This window comes from Oryza glaberrima, chromosome 4 (assembly GCF_000147395.1).
Source record: "Oryza glaberrima chromosome 4, OglaRS2, whole genome shotgun sequence".
Classification (NCBI taxonomy): Eukaryota; Viridiplantae; Streptophyta; class Magnoliopsida; order Poales; family Poaceae; genus Oryza; species Oryza glaberrima.
In genome coordinates this window covers 22,163,847-22,184,481 of record NC_068329.1, presented here as the reverse complement: position 1 = coordinate 22,184,481, position 20,635 = coordinate 22,163,847, and the positions used below count along the sequence as shown (strand labels likewise).

The 20,635-nt window shown below is 45.4% G+C and overlaps 2 protein-coding genes across 2 annotated transcripts; both read left to right on the top strand.

The window, feature by feature from the left end:
- The first annotated feature begins 2,951 nt into the window (after positions 1–2,951).
- LOC127771739 (F-box protein At1g47056-like) lies at positions 2,952–5,093 on the top strand. The gene has a single exon (XM_052297665.1). It carries the CDS (start codon positions 3,236–3,238, stop codon positions 4,901–4,903), a length of 1,668 nt encoding a protein of 555 aa, XP_052153625.1. The 5' UTR covers positions 2,952–3,235; the 3' UTR covers positions 4,904–5,093.
- A 9,964-nt stretch (positions 5,094–15,057) lies between these two features.
- On the top strand, positions 15,058–17,040 carry LOC127769682 (putative UPF0481 protein At3g02645). Its single transcript, XM_052295298.1, has one exon. It carries the CDS (start codon positions 15,325–15,327, stop codon positions 17,002–17,004), a length of 1,680 nt encoding a protein of 559 aa, XP_052151258.1. The 5' UTR covers positions 15,058–15,324; the 3' UTR covers positions 17,005–17,040.
- Positions 17,041–20,635: the final 3,595 nt, after the last annotated feature.

The following is a 20,635-nucleotide window of genomic DNA, read 5'->3' as shown; positions in this document are numbered from 1 at the left end:
CGGTGCGATTGTCATGACTGTACTGTGATACAGTCCCATGTCCCAACAGACAAGACGAAATGGGGATGAGATTATAATAGACTTACAGAAACCACTGTTTCTTACTATCTCCTCTGTATTACTGTTGATCGATCAATCAATTGCACAAAAGAAGTTGTATAAAAAGTAGTTCTTGATGTATCCCACTCCGAAAAAAGAGACAAAATTGGCTCCTTGATACAGACGCGCCACCTTCCAGGGCTCCAGCTCGGCAATTTTGCATCTGAAGGCTCATTACTCATCAAATGGAAATCTGACAATAAAAGTAGAACGAAGTAACTTTATTCATGACTCATGAGGCAGGATGAACATGAACATGAACTGCTTTGGTCTTTATTCCAGTAATTTTGCAATTTTAGCTAATGAGTGCAGAGCCGCTAAAGGCGATTCAGAAAGCTTGTAGGTAGGATTCACTGAAAGTTAATGGTGAATGATTACTCGAGTGTTGGTTGTTCTTTGACAGGATAAGCTGAGTATTGTGCTGAAAGCAACCAATGGCTGCTCCTTTCTTATCCAGAATCCTCCTCTTTTCAGAGCAGGCCACGAGTATTTAACAAGCAACATCCTTGTCTTACATGATTATGATAATCACTTCATCATTTCACATCGTCCTGCGCCATTTCTCTTCTTCTTGTTGTTCTGCAGTAGTGCGCCCCACTACGTATGGGAAGCTCGTCTTTTCAGCAAAGCTGCACCACTTAGCAGAAAGAGAGCGTAGTTAACTGCAAAGCGAAATCTTCCTAGCTAGATTTGACTCCACTGATTACTACGCTTCTGCGTACATACACCTGTGTGTATGCCTGAGCTGTAAAGCAAGATAAAGACTACACCATTGCATGGACTGAATTTCTGGACCGAAGCTAATGTTTCCGGGCAACGTCTTTAACTTGTGTAGTCTGTAAAAATGGACCGAAAGGCTGATGCAGGCTTGTGGTGCTTGTCTGAAGATTCTGAAAACATCAACCTCAAGTAGTTGCACGGAACGATGCTATAGAACGGACCAGTGGATGTGGATATCGTGGTGATCACGATGCGATGTCCCTGTTAAAATTTCAGCCGCAAGCTGCAGAAATAGTGTACGCGCGCGCGAATTCTGCAGGCTCACCGGCAACAAACTGCTCCGAATTTCCCTCTTCTCCAGCAAAGGCGGGCGTCGTGGAGCGTTCGCGCTGTTTGTTGCCGCCGCGCCCGCTGAGGCGCTGACCAACGTGGATTCCGACCGGTGCGCACCGGTCCCGGCAAATAATGGGGATGCAACTGCCATCCGCGTCGGTACAGCTGAGCAGTAGCGTAGACGCATGCTGGATGTACGATGTACACAGTCTTCAGCAACAGCAAGGGATTATTACTGTTTCAATGTGCGAGCATTACGCTACTGTAGCTAGAGCCGTACGTTTTTTTGTGGTTTTTGGGTGGACGTCATCAATGCGTTTGTTTGGTTGGGTTTTTTCTTCTCCCCAACAAAACAATGGTTGCTGCAAGTTTTCGTTTCTCTTCGTCAGCTCTTTGTGGGTCTCTCCACGCGAAATCGACACCTGCACCGAATACAAAACACGATGTAATTCGGCACGTCACGCGATAGACCACCCATTTTGTGCAACCACACGGCAATTGTCCGGTTGAGGTTGAGGTAGACCTGACCTGACCGGGCCCGTTTCTTTTGTTTAGGATTAGGTCAAGCACGTACTAAAAGAGAGTAAGGGCAACAACAATGTATATAGCAAAAGTTGTCCATATAGATGGGACCCACATATATGGACTATAATTATTGTTATCTTCACAATGTATATAGATAGCAACTAGTATTAGAAGGAGAGAGAAAATAGAGACAAATAACATATTTTATTCTATATGAGCAACCCATATGCTTATGGGTAACTTTTGCTATTTTCTTGGGCAACATATCCTATGCACACAGGCCCTCACGTGTACACACGTGTACACCAACTAAAAAATGTCACCAAAAAATCTAGAAAAAATCATACCCATACTTTCAATTGTATTACACCTAGGGTTAAAATCTTAACGTCAAATTCATTATATTTTAGCCGTAACAAAAAAAACAAAAAATCTGACAGTTTTAAGGTTATAATTTTGTAAGAATTTTATCTTTTTTGTTATTCTCTATGTAGAATGAATTTGAAGATGCGACTTTGCACGTAGATGTAATACTATTGAAAGTACAGGTATGAATTTTCCTAGAATTTTTTGTGATAATTTTTAGTTGGTGTACACGGTGTGTACACGCGAGGGCCTGTGTGCATAGGATACGCTCCCATTTTCTTGCTATGGACTAGTTCCACAATGTGGTGAGGTAGCTGAATGAAATATTTTATTACTTATGGACTAGTTTTAGACTACATTGTGGATGTCCTAAAGAGAGGATCCCTCCCCCGCAACAACTTCAGATTAAGGGCCTGTTTATTTTGATGCTATTTTAATCTTATCAAGTTTTGATAAAGTTATAAAAAAAAGTGGCTATATTTAGTTACCAAAATTTTGGCAACTATATTAAAATTTTGACATGCCAAAATTTAATAAGGTTTTTTTTTTTTCATCAAACCAAACAGGCCTTAATATAGTCGTACTTCGCGTGACACCAAACAAATTCCTAGTACCTAGTAAACCGGTCAGAAACGGTGTTGCTCCCACAGGTTCATACACTGGCCGCTGGCTCCGCCGCTCGCCAGAAGCCCAGAAATATCCCGCCTCAGTTAAAAAAAAAAACACGGTCAATACGCACACAAGTTTTGCGCCCCCACCCGCTGCGCGCATCCGAGGCAGCAGCGCTCACGCCCTTTGCCTTGGCCACACGCCAGCGAATGACCGAGTCCACGAGAGACGAGACGCTGGCACGCTGCTGCGGTGCTGCCCTCTCCGCGAGGCGGCTCGGCTGTGACGACGCACGCACCGTCCGCAACCTCGCCCAACCACCTGAGATTAGAACGAGAGAAGAGAGGAAAGAGAAAATCGAAACGCTCTCACGGTCTCACCATCAATTCGACGCATCGGTGTACTAAACTCCGCTACTTTCCCCATCTCCTCCTCGTCCTCCTCTCCCGGTGGTCGATTAGACGAGGCGTCGTCGCCTCGCTTGCCCCCCGCAAACCGGATCGGCAGATCCGGCCGCGCATCCCGTCCACCACCCGGATGGCTTGCGCCTCCCCACCCATCGCGGCCTCGGGGATAGCGTAGCATGGGCCAATCCCCCTCGACTCCCCGCCTCGCCAAATCCAGCTCCTCCTCTTCCTCTTCCACCTCCTCCGCCTCACCCTCCCCTCCTCCTCCTCCTCCCATGGCGCCGCCCAGGGCGCAGCGGACGATGCTGGTGGTGGCGGGGGACGCGCCGCCCACCGCCGGCGGCGGCGCAAGGTTCGCGGCGCCGCCGCCGGAGCGAGACCACACGCAGGACCTGCCCGACGAGATCCTCTCCCTCGTGTTCGCGTCGCTCACCCCGACCGACCGCAACGCGTGCTCGCTCACCTGCGCGCGGTGGAAGGAGGTGGACGCCTCCACGCGCCACCGCCTCTCGCTCGACGCCCGCGCCGCGCTCGGGTACGCCGCGCAGGGGATCTTCGCGCGGTTCACGGCGGTGAGCAAGCTCGCGCTCCGCTGCGCCCGGGGCTCCGGGACGGACAGCCTCTCCGACGACGGGGCGCGCCAGGTGGCCGCCGCGCTGCCGTCCGCGCGGCTCGCCAGGCTCAAGCTCCGCGGCCTCCGGCAGCTCTCCGACGACGGGCTCGCGTCGCTCGCTGGCGCCACGCCGGTGATCCGCAAGCTCTCCGTCGCGTCCTGCAGTTTTGGGCCCAAGGCCTTCGTCGCCGTCCTCCGGTCGTGCCCCCTCCTCGAGGACCTCTCCGTCAAGCGCCTTCGCGGCCTCCCTGACACCGCCGGCGCCACCACAGCCATCACCGAGGAGATCCTCTTCCCGCCCGCCTCGTCGCTGCGGTCAGTCTGCCTGAAAGACCTGTACAGCGCCCTCTGCTTCGTGCCGTTGGTTGCCTCGTCGCCGAACCTCCGGTCGCTCAAGATCTTGAGGTGCTCTGGCTCCTGGGACCTCCCATTGGAGGTCATCGCCGCGCGTGTACCTGGCCTTGTTGAGCTCCACCTTGAGAAGCTGCAGGTGGGTGACCGCGGCCTCTCCGCTGTATCGGCATGTGCAAACCTTGAAGTCCTGTTTCTTGTCAAGACCCCAGAGTGTACTGATGCAGGCATAATCAGCGTTGCCGAGAAATGTCACAAACTGCGCAAGCTACATATTGATGGGTGGCGCACAAACAGGATTGGGGATCATGGCCTCATGGCTGTTGCACGAGGATGTCCAGACCTGCAAGAGCTCGTCTTGATTGGGGTCAACCCTACCGTGCAGAGTCTCCGTATGCTTGGTGAACATTGCCGCTCACTGGAGCGTCTTGCCCTTTGTGGGTGTGAGACCGTTGGGGATCCTGAGATCATTTGCCTGGCTGAGCGCTGCGCTGCGCTCAAGAAGCTTTGCATCAAGGGTTGCCCAGTCTCAGACCGTGGGATGTGGGCACTGAATGGGGGCTGCCCCAGCTTGGTCAAGGTGAAATTGAAGAGATGCCGCGGCGTATCATATGAATGTATTGAGAACCTGAAGGTGGTTAGGGGTGGCTCATTCTCTATCAGCTTGGATATTGTATTGGAGCGTGATGCTGGAGGTGCAATTGAAAATGGCGGGCAAGAGGCTGGACAGGTGCAAATTACAGAGCTTACTGATCAGATGGCAGCCATGGATCTCCCGACTAACGCCACCAATGCACAATCATCTGCCCAGGCAAGTAGTAGGATGAGGAGCGTCATGTCAGCACTCAGGAGGAGGTTTGGCAATCCTCCAGCTCTGTGATGTGAGATAAAAAAAATTGATGAACCTATTTGCTACTTTATGCTTTCTAATCTCATATTCATGTTCCTTAGGTTATTAATTTTACTATCTAGTTCTCGCAAAATCATCATGATGGATAATTCTGTGTTACCATTGCTATTTCATCAGCAGTTGTTGCCCTTTCTCTGATTAAAAAAAAGGGTTTGGTTTAGCTTTTTGTTGATGATTAGGATGCATCTATACAAATTTATTTCTTTGGTTGCTTCGAGTTGTAGAAATCTGGCCTGCAAGCTTAACTACCTCAGTACTAAAAATAGTTGCCATCGCTGTCGAGCACATTGGAATAATTAGCTGTATAGGGCAGCCTACAACATGGTATATATAATTGGTTGCTCTTTGCACTGCAGTCTCCGATTCTGCATTAGGTTTTAGAACCAAACATGCATAATTGAACTTGTGTTCTCTTTTAAGATTCTTCTTCCATTTATCTAGCTTGTTATACATGTAGTGTGCTATTGAAATGGTATTCTGTAAACAATGAAGATAATGCATATGTTATGCCAAGTGCCATTTTTTGTCGTTAATTATAGAGATGTTGGATAGTGATATGCTAGTTGTTGCTTTGAAGTTTAGTTAAAGGCAGTAGGTGATACTGATATGCTGATAGTGGAAGATTTCATGTTATGTATGGTATGCCGCCTTGTATTTGTAGTTCTCCCCAATTTGATGCCCTCTGTTAGTACATCCTTGAGAGTGTTAATTGAATGAGTTCAATCAGAATATCAAATAGTAGCGAGGTATCCTAACGATAGTCTAATGTTTATGTGCAAGCAACTCGGTTGCAACTGCGTAGCGAATAGTAGGTATGAAGATGGAAGTTAGTATGGCATCTGGGTAAAATAAGGGCATGTTCACTTTGATGCCATTTTCAACCTTACCAAATTTTGGTAAAGTTATCAAAAAAAAGTGGCTACATTTAGTTTGCTGCTAAATTTTGGTAACTATATAAGAAATCTTGCCAAAATTTTGCCAAAATTTTGGTAATGCCAAAATTTGGTAAGGTTTTTTTTTGGCATCAAAGTGAACAGGCCCTAAGTTTCACCTCTTAATAATGAGACCTTTGCTGTACTTTTATTTAGTCCTTGGGAAAATTGCCATTTTGTTGTCGATTAATTCTGATACCGTGGATGTGTTAGACACGATTGGTTTTAAAGGGCACTTTCTGAGCTGGAAAAGCAACGAATTCCCTTGGTAGTCAATGATGTCCTCTTCGATGCTTCGTCATGGGGGGCTGGAAATTTTCTTTGCCTTTCTTCTGTGGGTAACTGGGTACTGGATGGTAATGAAAGTAGGCATCCAAAGGCTCCAAGCAGTACAATTGAGTTTGGGAGAGTATGAGTCTTGAGAAACAATCTAGAAGAAGAAAAAAACTTGTTTCTAGCTTCAGTTTATTTTCTAGAGTTTGTAACTATAATGGCTCGTTCGGATTAAAGGATAGGAAAACCATAGGATCTGAAAAGTATAGGAATAGAGAAGGAATTTAAGCGTAAAACAGAATAATGAAAAACAAAGGAGTACAAAAGTTGAGGGCATGCGGATCACGGTAAGTTGACTGTCTAGGACTTGCATAACTTACTAGGACTTGCATGTAGGAAGCAAAAAAAAAAGAGCTTGTGATGGATGATTTTTTCCTGGACTTTTCCTGTGAAACCAGCACCAAAGGAAAGGGAATTTTTTTTTGGATAGTATTCCTCCAAAAATAATTAATCCTATGAAGATCTTCTACTAATCCGAAGAAGCCTTAACTGGGGACTGCTAATGCGCGGGTGATCGCTCCCGCACCCCCTCCCCTATACGTCCCTCTTCTCCCCCCTCCTCTTCTTCTCTTCCCTACTACAGTACATCACAAAATTGTTTTTAAAAAATAAAAGTTAGAAAAATTTATGTAAAGAAATATTATATATAAAAAATTTGAATTCAAATTCAAATTTGAATCGGGTTTGTAAACTTTTGACTTATAAACTTTGGATCTGTAAACTTTAGGTGTATAAACTTTAGGTATATAGAAATACTATATATAGAAAATATTTGAATTCAAATTAAAATTTAAATCAGATATAATTCAAATTCAAATTGAAATGGGTATATAAACTTTTGACTTATAAACTTTAGGTCTATAGAAATACTATATATAAAAAATATTTGAATTCAAATTCAAATTTGAATCGGATATATAAACTTTTGACTTATAAACTTTTAGTCTCTAAACTTTAGATGTGTAAACTTGAGATGTATAAACTTTATGTGCATAAATTTACTAAAATATGAAAGTAATACGGTGCCAAAAAATAAAACCAGGTGGAGGGAGGGGGGCACTGATCGCTACCAGTTGGCCCTGGCGATCGATCGCGATCAGCCTTTCCGGCCTTAACTTCCCCTAACTTCTGAATAACTTCTGAACGGATAAAACTGTTTGAGAAAGCTTTTGATGCTCTCTCTCCCAGAAGCTCCCCAAACATTCTCGTATTAAGCTGGCTACGGGAGCAATTGCAAACCTTGCTTAACCAGAAGGAAATCTACAATCTACAGAATATGCATGTGAAAAACTGAAAAACGTCTGTTGTTTCTGCCGTGCGAATTTGTCGACAGGAACACCCTCCCTTATCATGAACATGGCTTCGGCTGGCCGCTTGCCACAATGCCACTGTAGGGTAAACAAGCACTGTGTGTGCTTGTTGCTAGGCGAAAATGCCGTTGGCCCCGTCGGCGTCAGTCGAATGCCTGAGTGCTGGGAAAATGCCTCGGTGCCATTAATCCGAAACGTGAAGCTTGTCGGTTTTTGTCTACTCCTTTCCTCTTGCGCTACGCTCTTTTGCTTCGGATGCTCATCTTTGGCACGGAAACAGGGGAAGAGTGAGCCCAGCGTGGGGATGCGTGCATTCGTTCAGTTTTTGTTGTTTAGCACCCCCTAAGCGTCTCTGCATTTATATTTTCGTACAGCGAAATCTTGATGCTTCTGCTCATGAATTCCAGCTCTTCGTTTCAAATTCAAAAACTTCGCACTATCGATGTTAGCACGCAAGCATGTTAGGCATCGGTTTGTGAAAACGGGGGGAGTGTGGGGGGGTGGGGGAACTTTCACCACGAATGTACGAGGAAGAGTTTGTCCTATAAAAAACCGACCTAGAATGCTTAAAAAATAGAAGCATTCAATGACTCTGTCCTCTCTCCCTATCATTCACGCTTCAACACCACAAATCTTATCTCCGCCCCCATCTCTCTTCTCTTGCGTTTTGTATGCTTTTCATTTACAGTGGATCTAATCCTGACTCTCGATGCACAAGCCTACAGTGGTAAAGGCAAATACCGTTGTATTTTTTCTCTATTCTTTTTTGTCTTTCTTTTTTCTTTATTCTTGATTTTTGCCGTTGTTTGCAGTAGTAGTTCTTACAGGGGAATTAAGAGCATTTTTTCCCTCAGATTGGAGAGATTGTAGATGTTTTCTTTTCTTCCAGCAAGTGAATTTTTTTTAATTTTTTTGGCGTTGTTTATTATGCATCAGATGTCTCTTACATACATACATGTGCATAGAAACGGCATAGTTGATAAATGGATATAGTTAATGAGGACACTTTTGTCTTTTCACGTTTATACAAAATTTGCATTGGGGATCTAGGAATCGACTCTTTTTAAGGACGGAGGAAGTAGATCTGTTCTATCACATAATTTTTTCCTCCCTGCTTGAGTTCCTCTCACACTTCCTTCACCACTATCGCGACAAATCAAGTTGTGTGCATACTCCCTATTCCTCCTCACCTCTTCGGTAAGAGCCCTGTTCCCCCCTCCCCTCTCTTCTCACCTTGGCGAGATGGACGGAGCGCACACTGATGAGGTCGTCATCATAGATGAAGCGAAGGGCGAGGTGGCCCTGTCACAGCTGTGGTTGTCAACGACGACGTGCTTTTTCCTCCCTCTGGCAAGGTGTTGTGTGCACGAAATCCGTTCCTCTCCAGCAAAAAATCCACTGCACCCCGGTGAGCTCCATGCCATGGTTAAGTTCAGGGTTTTGAGAAGTTATTTTATTGAAAGATTCATTTCAAGGTCTTTGAATTTGAGTATATACTTTTTGAGATTTGATTAAAATTTCATATGATTTTGAAATTTTTTTTCATTCATTTGTAATCTCCTCTCTACAAAAGTTTCTATATGGAAAATTATATGGAAATAGTTTATGTGGAGAAAGTTTATATGTGGAAAGTTTTTGGACGAAAGTTTATACGGGCAAGTTTTTGGGAAAAAAGTTTATATGGGTAATATTTTCGGGAAGTAGTTTATACAATGAAAGTTTCTCGATAGAAAGTTTATACCAGGAAGGGTTATGTAGGTAAAGTTTTGACAGGAAAGTTTATGTTGGGAAAGTTGGGACACAAATAGCTAAAACTAGGGGCGGAAAGGCCTTCATCTTGTTTGCGCTAAAAATAGAAACGACCCCATAGAACATGAAGTCGGAAAATGGGAAGTCAACGCGTTTGTGTGATCCCGGTGTCCGCAAACGTTTGCATACTAGGCTTCCCGAAACGGGGTTGTTTAAGCTGGTTCCTGTATATAAATTGTTGGTTTTCACAGGTTTTTGCTCGGTTTTCGACAAACCGATAAATACTAGTTTTAAATCTCAAAAACAGTATGATAAAAACATTTAGATGAGCAATATGGTAAACCATAATAAGAGGCATACCAGTCTCAAAATTAAACTCCTGCTAATTTTGGATTATACTTGTTAACTGTGATAAGTGTGTATAGAGTAGGCCAATGGCTTAAAATTGTACTCCCGATAATCTTGGATTATGGTCATCTCAAAAATATGCAAGAAGAAAATCACCCACTTCTCCAACAGAGTCAGTGCTTAGGTTTCAAAACATTGAAATATATTATCTCATCGCTAGTGGGCCCTCCTCAACTATTTTTGGCCGATTATATTTCTCCTGTACTTCATTGCGAGGTTGATCGCTCACGATTGCCAAAAAATGATGCCAGCGGCAAAAAATTGGCGTGATTGTGGCCGGGGATTGGGAGTTCTATGAGGTGCCCCATATCTAGCTCAGGATGGCGCCGGTATTAGAGGTGTTTAAAATTTGGGAGCTCTTTTGGGTATTTGTTGGAGACATGTGTTTTGACTTAATTCCCCAAATTTAAATTTACAGAATATGTTTATGGGACTTGTGGAGATGCTCTTACATTCGGTACTACTATATCATATACTCCCTCTGTCTCAAAGGACCTTATGTTTGTTGTAAGTCAAACTATGTTTAACTAAGTTTATGAAAACAAAATAATATTTACAATATCAAATGAGCATCATTAGACCCATTATAAAATATATCATTATAATTTACTGTTTTTATGTTGTAGATTGTGTGGTAGATGTTAATATTCTTCTGTGCTATACCCATTTCAAAGAATAAGTGATTTGACTCATGTAATTATATGAGAAAATTCTGTTATATTTTGAGACGGGTGTAGTGTAAAACTTAGTCAAACTTAAAATAGTTTAACTTAGGTTAAAAATATAATCCTCATATTCTGGGACAGAGGGAATATCTCTTTTTTAGAGTTCAAATTTTATCCTAGAATATACCCCCTCCGACTACAATAATCATTTATAAAATAATTATAGAGAATAAGGGCAAAAACAAAACACTTTGGCACACAACATTAAATGAGAGGCGGATAAGGTTCAAGGATGACTGGGGTATGAGATATGAAGAAATTTAAATGAGAGTTGATTGATGGGATAATTACTACTCTTTCATTCTAAAATGTATTTTATATAGGCCCGTCCATATAAGGAAGAAAATATGTATCATATTAAAAGGTATAGAAACAAAATATCTGTCACATTAATTGGTCCACCTCTATAAGGAAGAAAAAAAGATGTACATATTAAATGCTATGTCTATGCAAGGAACAAAATATCTAACATATTAAATGACACAACCTTGTACAGGGAAAGATATGTACATCAATTAAAGCTTTTAGAAGTTCATTTTGTTAGCATTGTAGTATCCCAGTTGGCAACATAAGCTGTAAATGTTTGGAGTACTCGTACGTGTTCAAACAACACAACAGCTATTTTGAAGCCTTTATGTTTACACTATATATCTCTCAATGATATTTCTCAAAAGAAATGTTTAAGGGTAACAGATAGACTCCTCCTATCTCTCTTTGTGGCTACGCTCTTTGGAGCTTCAGTGCTCTTGGATAGAGTTCCAAAGAGAAAGTAAAATGTAAGGGGATAGGAGGAATCTATCCATTAACCTTAAACATTTCTTCTGCGAAATATCATTGATAGATATACCATGTGAACATTAAATGCTCCAAAATAATTGTCGTGTTTTGTGAACATGTTCTAGGTATTTCAAACTTTTACAACTTATATTGCAAATTGGGGGCATACTACAATATTGATAAAATAAAGTTTTTAGCTTTAACTGATAGACATATCTTCCTCTATATAAGGTTGCACCATTTAATATGATAGATATTATGTTCCTGATATGGATGTAGCATTTGATATGATGTATCTTTTTTCCTCACAAGAGTGCACCATTTAACGGGACAAATATTTTGTTTGTTATATGCACATACTATTTAATCTGATACATATTTTCTATATAGTATCTACCTTTATATGATGTATTTTTCTTCCTCGTGAGGTCCCGTTATTTATACTTAAATATGTTTACTTAGAGTCCCAGAGTGTTCTAGTTGTGCGGCGATGCCCCCCATCGTCATGTTCCGTAGCGGTATGAGAGGCGTGGCATGCTACGACATCTGGTGCGATGAGAAGGATAGTCTCTTGACCACTTCATCACCTGCACTGCTGCTCATCATTTGCTTCATCTGTCCTAAAATGTTACTATACGTAGTACTTGATTAGATACTCCCTGTTCAGATTCTTTGTACTAGGAAGTACTCCAATCAGATACTAGGTAGCAACATTTTATTTGAGGATGAACAAAGAAGTAGTATGATGTCCATGGACTTAGTACTCCCTTATTTTGGTTGAAACAAACATATTCTAATATTACAAATCTGGATAGCCTCCTATTTCCCATCCAAACAAAATCTGGATAGGCATCGCTCCCTCGGATTCTGAAAAAGAGAAGGAAAGTTGATGCAGTGCATTGATACCAATGCCTGAGATGATGCCTCTTCATACATAACTCAAGAGGCCCATCCCTTCTGTCATTAGCTCAGGGAATAAGTTCACTTCATGACCCTCAAAAGTGATCGAAATCTAATTCGTAACCCTAAACCACAAAACCGAATATCTTAACCCCCAAACTCGTAAAACCGGTGTAATTTGACTCCCTGGGCGGTTTTGGAGGGCGGTTTCGCTGATGTGGCGCCTACGTGGCAGTATTGACTCGGTCTTCTTTCCACGTGGCGTTGACGTGGCGCTTAGGTGGCATTAGAAATAAAAAAATGTGCGTGGGACCCATTAGTCATTCACACAAAAAGAAATGTGGGCCTACTGACATGTGGGGCCCACATGTCAGTCCTCCCTCTGACCTTCCTTCTTCCTCCTTCCTCCCTTCTCTCTCTTTCTCTCCCCCTTCTTCTTCCCCTTTCTATTCTCCTTTCCGGCACCGGCGGTCGCCATGGATGGCGGCGGGCGGGAGCAAGCCGGAGCCGCCGCCATGGATTCCATTTCTATTCTCCACATAAATCCCTTCTTCTCTCCCTTTTCTCTCTCTTTCTCTCCCTTTCTCATCCATTCTCCCCCTTCTGCCGGCGGCAGGCGGCGAGCACCGGAGCTGCGCTGGGCGGCAAGGGGAGGCTGCAGCAAAAGAAGCGGGTGCGCGACCTGGACGCCGCAAAGAACACCAGGAGCCGCTCCCCGGCAGCGCGGCGGTCGGGTCGAAAGGCGAGGACGGCGACGTCGTGGTGGTCGCCGTTGCGTCCCCCGGCAGCAACTCCTTTGGCCAGCGTCGTCCCTCGCGCCACTCCCCACCCCATTCTTCGACCGTATCCCGCCGCCGTTGTGGGAGGAGGCGAATGGAAGTGGCACCGGCCCAAGGAGGAGCGGCGGCTTGGCTGTCCGCGACGGGGCGCCAAAGCGAAGGCTGCGGCGTCTAGCGCCGTCCCGCGGCGACATTGCGCCGCTCACCACCCCTCTCCCGACCGCATCATGCCGCCGCCATGGGAGGAAGCGGATGGAAGTGGCATGAGGCGGAGGAAGCCGATGGCTTTGTCGATTGGGCAACGGCTCCTTCCCCCGGCTGCCGAACGCCGTCCCCACCGCCAGACGCCGACGCCGCCGACCGCCGCCCCTAGTTCCGCTGTGCCCCGGTGCCGCCAGCCGCTGCCGCTCCCCTCATCCTCCCGCCGCCGCTGCCAACAAGAAGAAAGAGAGAATATAGGAGGGAGTCACTGACATGTGGGCCCCACTTAATTTTTTTAATTTATTTGATGCCAACGAGAAGAAAGAGAGAATATAGGAGGGAGTCACTGACATGTGGGCCCCACTTAATTTTTTTAATTTATTTGATGACTGGGATGCCACGTAGGCGCCACGTCAGTGAAACCGCTCTCCAAAATCGCTGAAGGAGTCAAATTGCACCGGTTTTAAGAGTTTGGGGGTCGAGATATCCGGTTTTGTGGTTTAGGGTCACGGATTAGATTTTGATCACTTTTAAGGGTCACTAAGTGAACTTATTCCCTTGGTGAAGCACTGAAGCCCATCGGCCTGTTTGAAGGCCCAATCTATTGTGCAGCAAAAATTACTACTGCTCAATTATTGCCTGATCATGCAATGAAGGGATCACAATCACGATCAGTTACTTCAATAATTGTCACCGTCTCACCGAAAGAGCTTATCCACCTTTGCCCCCGGCCCCGGAGCATACGAGCAGGGACAATAGCAGGCTATAAGTCAGCTATAACCATGTATCGAGAAAAAAAAGAGAAGAGAGAAGAAAGCGGGCTACAGATTTATAGCCAGCTGCAGTATAAATTTCAAGACGTATGTGTGTATGAGATGTGAGACCGGATATTAATAGGAGTAGTATATATTTTTATAGTTAACTATTATATAAATAAGCTATTAAATTAGTTATAGTTAATTTGGAGTCCGTAGCGGGTTATACTATTTAACTTGCTCTAAATACGCGCCCATGCTGCTACTGCAGGCCTTCCAATTAATTGCCCGCAGGCTGCCTCCAACAGGCCCAGCCTGCCACCATCGGCCCACCGCTTCCGCACCTGCCTGACGTGACCTGACCTGACCTGGCGGCCATCTTCATCGACGCGTACATTTCGTAGCACGGGCGGCGTGATTTTTCGCCAGTGGGGCGCGTGACAATATGCCGGCAGAAGGCTTCAGCTGGGTGTTCCGGCTTTCGCTGGGTGAGTGAGGATGTGCGTTTATCGTGGCGTCGCATTAGCTCGTCACTTCCGATCCCCGAGAGGCAACCCAACGGCTATGGGAATCAAGGGGATAAATGTATGCGGGCATGCGGCCATGTGCCGGACTGCCTCGCCAGCTTTCGCTGGTCCACGATTCCCGAAGCGTAAGGAGAATCGGTTGCCTCTGGGCTTCTGGTTGGCGCTTTGCTCGGGTAGAGTAATCTTCTGGTTCAGATCGCTGGTCAGTCGCTTGTGGTAGGTACCTCTACGATGTTAGCTTGTGTGCGGTTACAGTGCACTGGATCGAACTACATGTCTAGATCCTCTCCAGAAAAGAAAAACTCTGAGATTGTTCGGGTAGCGAACTACTTCCTCTGTTTCATAATAAGTCTTTCTAGTATTAATCACATTCATATAAATGTTAATGAATCTAAATATATATGTGTGTCTAGTCCATTAGCATCTATATAAATATGAGCAATGCTGAAAAGTCTTATATTATGAAATGGAGGGAGTAGCGATCATACGTGTCGTAGTTAAATACTCAATCCATCTTAAAATATAAAAGATTTTAATTAGATAGAATACATCGTTATATTACAAATCCAAAGTATCTATATTCTTTATATTACAGCGGTGAGATTATCGTGCAGTCGCCAATCAGTCTTCGACGGAATGGAGTACGTGCAATGCAGCGTAAGTTGCTGATGAGCGCACATCGCAGGCTGGCAGCAATGTCCATCGTTGAAAATTGCACATGATCGCAAGAGGAAACTTTATTTAATTTTGTCAAAGACCACACAATATTTTACAACAAGCAAGCAATCCCAAAAATTCCACTATCAATCATCATCAGCTGATAAAATTATCGTTCTAAGATATTCATAGGTACATTGCTTGCCTCGCCTCCCTCTCGAGTTGGCTTGCTCTCTCTGTCCCGGGGCCACTGATCTTGGCAACCACGAGACGCTACTGCGGCGAGCCCCACGCCGCCGGCGAAGCCGCTGCACCTGCCACTGCCAGCCTCCATCTCGATGGTCGCCGTCTTCAACAAGGACGTCCTGAGCTGGTACCTGATCACGGTCAAGCTCAAGGAGACCGTCGATGCCAACCTCAACAAGTCCGCGCCGCCGCCCGGCGCGCTGCCGCTGTGGCAGGCGCTGAACCGCAACCTGCCGCTGCTCACCAACGGCGAGGCCGCCGGAGCGGGAGGCGACGCGCTGCCGCCGCGCCAGGAGCGGGAGCGGGAGGTGAAGGTCCAGGTGCAGTCGCCGGCGCACAGCCCGAAGCCGCAGGACCCGGAATGGGTGGTGGCCATCCGCGGGAAGCTGGCGCAGGCGCGCGCCGAGGAGGCGGCGTGCCCGTGGGCGCGGCTGTCCGTGTACCGCGTGCCCAAGTCGCTCCGCGACGGCGACGAGCGCGCGTACATGCCGCAGGTGGTGTCCATCGGCCCGCTCCACCGCGGCCGGCGGCGGCTGCGGGAGATGGAGCGGCACAAGTGGCGCGCGCTGCACCACGTCCTGAAGCGCACGGGGCACGACGTCACCGCCTACCTCGACGCGCTGCGGCCGATGGAGGAGCGGGCGCGCGCCTGCTACGACGGCCGCGTCGCCGGTATGCAGGGGAACGAGCTCGTCGAGTGCCTGGTGCTGGACGGGACCTTCGTGCTGGAGCTCTTCCGCGGCGCGCAGGACGGCGGGAAGGGGTTCGGCGACGACCTGGGGTACTCGCGGCACGACCCCATCTTCGCCATGCGCGGCGCGATGCACGCCATCCGCAACGACATGATCCTGCTCGAGAACCAGATACCCCTGTTCGTGCTCGACCTCCTGCTCGGCCTCCAGCTCGGCAACCCGGAGCAGACCGGCGCCGTCGCCGGCCTCGCTGTGCGCTTCTTCGACCCGCTCATGCCGACCGACGAGCCGCTGCTCCGCAAGGACCGGTCCAAGCTGGAGTCCTCCATCGGCGCCTCACCGGCGGCGGCGGCGTTCGAGTTCGACCCGCTGTCCGGCCCGATGCTCCATTGCCTCGACGTGTTCCGGCGCAGCCTCCTCCGCGCGGGGCTGCAGCCCACCCCGCCGCCCCCCGCGCGGCTGTGGCTCAAGAAGTGGTCGGGGCTCCGGCGCGTGGCGGACAAGCGGCGGCAGCAGTTCGTCCACTGCGTGTCGGAGCTCCGGGAGGCCGGCATCCGGTGCCGGCGGCGGAACACGGACCGCTTCTGGGACATCAGGTTCCACGACGGCGTGCTCCAGATCCCGCGCATCCTCATCCACGACGGCACCAAGTCCCTCTTCCTCAACCTGATCGCGTTCGAGCAATGCCACATGGACATCGCCACCCCGGGCGGCAACAACATCACCTCCTACGCCATCTTCATGGACAACCTCATCAACTCCGCCGACGACGTCAAGTACCTCCACGACCGCGGCATCATCGAGCACTGGCTGGGCAGCGACGCCGAGGTGGCCGACCTCTTCAACCGGCTGTGCCAGGAGGTGGTGTTCGACATCAACGACAGCTACCTCTCGGGGCTCTCGGACCAGGTGAACAGGTACTACGACCACAAGTGGAGCACCTGGATCGCCAGCCTCAAGCACAACTACTTCAGCAACCCATGGGCGATCGTCTCGGTGGTCGCCGGTGTCTTGTTGCTGCTGCTCACCATGACGCAGACCTTCTACGGCACCTACAGCTACTACAGGCCGATGCATTGATCCGCACAAAATGCAGGGGCTCGAGGCAATCCAAAATTTGATATTTTTATTTTTTGGGTTTGGCATTGTGCGATAGGCATCAAGTTTAGCTGATTTTGTGACAGCGTGAGATTGCTGGCTTTGCAATTACAGCTTTGATGGGGAGTATTCTTCCTTGGACTTCGGAGTGCGTTGTGTGGGAGAGAGGGATTTGATTAGCAAATCCTTTTGTCAAAAAGTTGCATGTTGTGTACATTTCAAAAACACAGCCACATACAAAGGTTAAAAAGGGTTTTTTGCAAAGGGAAAAATACTCGTATGTTCTTTAAGCTCGTTTCAGAGCGACTAAATTAATTCAACTCAAATATATGACTGTTAACAGCCTTGCAATGAGGAAGTCTCCCAAATATTCCTGTCACATCGGATGTTTGACACTAATAAAAACTATTAAACGTAAACTATTAACAAAACCCATTTCATAACCCTGGACTAATTCGCGAGACGAATCTATTGAGCCTAATTAATCTATTATTAGCCTATGTGATGCTATAAAGATGTGCTAATTATAGATTAATTAGGCTTAAAAAATTTGTCATGTGAATTAGCTCTCATTTATGTAATTAGTTTTATAAGTAGCCTATGTTTAATACTCCAAATTAATGTCAAAACATCCGATGTGATAGTTTAATCCGTGGATCCAAACACCACCACGGAAAACAAAGCAAAATATTAGCACATAATTGATTAAGTATTAGTTAAAAAAAATCTTGACAAATGGATTAATATAATTTTTTTAAAACAACTTTGTCGACGGGGGATACCCGTAGACCGGATATAGAGGGTATTGGGGTCCGTTGGTACGAGGATCTACGTAGTACGATATCAAGCAAACAAAAGACAAGGATTATACTGGTTCAGGTCCCTTGGTAGGTAATAGCCCTAATTCAGTTGGTATGGCATTATATGATGGAAACCACAGATTACAAAGGGAATAGCAGAACTCGATGATACCGACAAGACCGCAGTCGAGTTGGTCCGACTATATTTCCCGGCGACTTGGCTCCTGCACGCTCTAGCTCCGTAGGCTGTGGTGGGTGTGTTGGCAGTGATATTTGATGCCTTAGGTCCCGCCCAGGGGGTCCCTTATATACCGCGGGTCAGTTGATCTCCAAGTAAGACTCGGAGATATCAGACCCCTCACGATATGGTAAAGACCCAGTCTTGTCCGAGTAGAACTCCTTCCATCCGTAGATACCGTCTCTATCACGTGATAGATTTCCTTAACATATACGGAAACTATCCGTATACGCGTGGGTATACCGTATCAGTATACAACATACATCCAAGGATAAAGGGTATACCTTATCCGTAACCCTGACAAACTTCCCTATAGAAAATCTTCGAAAAAAATGCAATTTGGGAAGTGTGCGCGGAAAACAAGAGAGAAGAGGTTGGGAAAGTTGAGAGAAGAACACAACCTAAGGAGGGATTAATTCATCCCTCATATAACAAAATCAAGAAATTATATGTTTGCATGCAACCAATGAATATTAAGATGGTCGCTCTAGTTTCGATCAAAAATTTAATTTAGCATTGTAAAATGAAAAGACAGCCCTTTTATTTAAGTTTTAGATGTATGAAGACTACAGATAAGCATATCTCATTTGAAAAAAAAAACAAAAAATGAAATTGGATAAAGACTTTAGGATAGATGGAGTACTATGCATCTATACCCTCTCGCCCATAAGACCATTTAGCTTGACAACACCACCTATTGCACTAAGTCTTTGACTGTGACTACAACTAATTAGATTGGCTATCATTTAGACCTTGTTCAGTTAATCCACCCACAAGGGGATCGAGGAGGATTTGGAGGAGAATAATTCCACACCTATTGAGATGTGGAATTAATTTTTCACAATCCCTCTAATCCCTCTCTTGTTGACTAAACGAAGAAGGTCTTGCGTGGTTGTAAACCTAGTTACTGCATGATATCTTGGTTGTGGATGGGCTTAATGCGTGCCATGATGGACTATTTGGGTGGTGATGTGGATAATGGTTAGGTGGGGCTAACCAAATTATTTGTTGTATCTTAGAAAAGGCCAGTTTGTTTCCTTTTTTTAAAAAATAAAAAGCTAGTAGTTTCCACAGTTAGTTTTAATTATCGATAGCTAAAAAAATATCGAAGGGTAGCGATAAATGGGATTATCAGATTTATCGGAATTCTAACGGCGATAGAAAAAAAATTGGATAAAATTTGAAAAGAAATTGAACAAAAGTTGTTAGGAAATCATACAGATTATATCCAAACCATTTTGTATAAAAAATTAATATATACTTTATAAATGAGATAATATCAACATTTTTATAGCACACACAACGCAAGCAAATGGAAGTGAAAAAAGAGAGAGAAGAAATTCATATCTTTGCTTGAATCGAACACAAAACCTATTGATTAAAACCTACAGGTCATAACGAATTAATCAAAGCAACTTTGTAGTAGTTATTGACGCTATGTCCAGAAAATTCAAAAAAAAACCCGAAATTTTTGGCCGATAGGAGATTTTATCGGGGGTAGCGATAAACGGGAAAATCGGACTTATCAGTGACCTTGTGCTTTGATAATTGAAACCCTACGGCCACCCTAGGATAACACATATAGCACATGGTAAATGTGAAAACTAGATGAAATTTGTCGACGTTTGATGTCGCGATTCCGGTATTTACATAGTACGGGGATCGTTGGTATTATGATATATGCGAGATTGTAATAAAAGATATGGGGACGAGGATTTTTATACAGGTTCGAGCCCCTGAATTGTCAGGTAATAAGCCTACTCCTGTTGGCCGAAGCCGGTCGTTGCTCTTATTCATCATAATCACACTAGTACAATATTTGGGGTAGCCTATCTAACTGTTGTTGACATGGTGGTCTGAAGTGCTAACTCATAGTCCACAACAGGGTAGCCTTCCTCCTAGAATCCGCATCCAGCGAGATCAAATACATCGCTATGTCTCTCCTGACAGTATTCGTAGACGCTGTAGGGGACTAGCCATGCTTATCTCTGAAGTCGATATCCGGCGTCTTGTTTTGGCGTATGTTGGCTTGTATGTTGATCTTATGTCTTGATCTATTGTTTCGTGTCCCCTCTCCTCCTATGGGGCCTTGTATTTATACCCATAGGTGTCCCCTTGTACAAGTAGAACTAGGAAAACCAATATGGATACAATCTGAGTAGTTCTTGTCGTTTCCATGTAGAACTCTATTCATCCTTCCTTATGCGGAACTCCTCCTATATCCGAAGGTTGTTTCCGTATAAGACATGGTATGTGGTGGGTCCTGCCGAGATTTAGTCAACTACTATTAGGTATGTGGTATCCATAACCCTGACAAAATTCATATTAAAAAAAATTGAATTCAAAAATTCAAACTCAGGGGGACAAACACTATTCTTGGGAAACCTGAAAAGTGAGAAAAAGTTTCAAAAATTCAGGTAAATCATAGATAATTCTAGAAAAAGTAGGGCAAATTCAGAAGATGTAAAAGAATAAAGCAATCAAGCATGCAATTTCGTGTGACCATTTTTGTATTTTGGAAACTGAAACATAGTAGAAATCACGATTGGCTCTCTAAGATAGGTTTTGTGAATAG

Bases quoted from the DNA above. Each gene is read 5' to 3' on its own strand.
- LOC127771739 (XM_052297665.1), top strand. From the start codon at position 3,236: ATGGGCCAATCCCCCTCGACTCCCCGCCTCGCCAAATCCAGCTCCTCC.
- LOC127769682 (XM_052295298.1), top strand. From the start codon at position 15,325: ATGGTCGCCGTCTTCAACAAGGACGTCCTGAGCTGGTACCTGATCACG.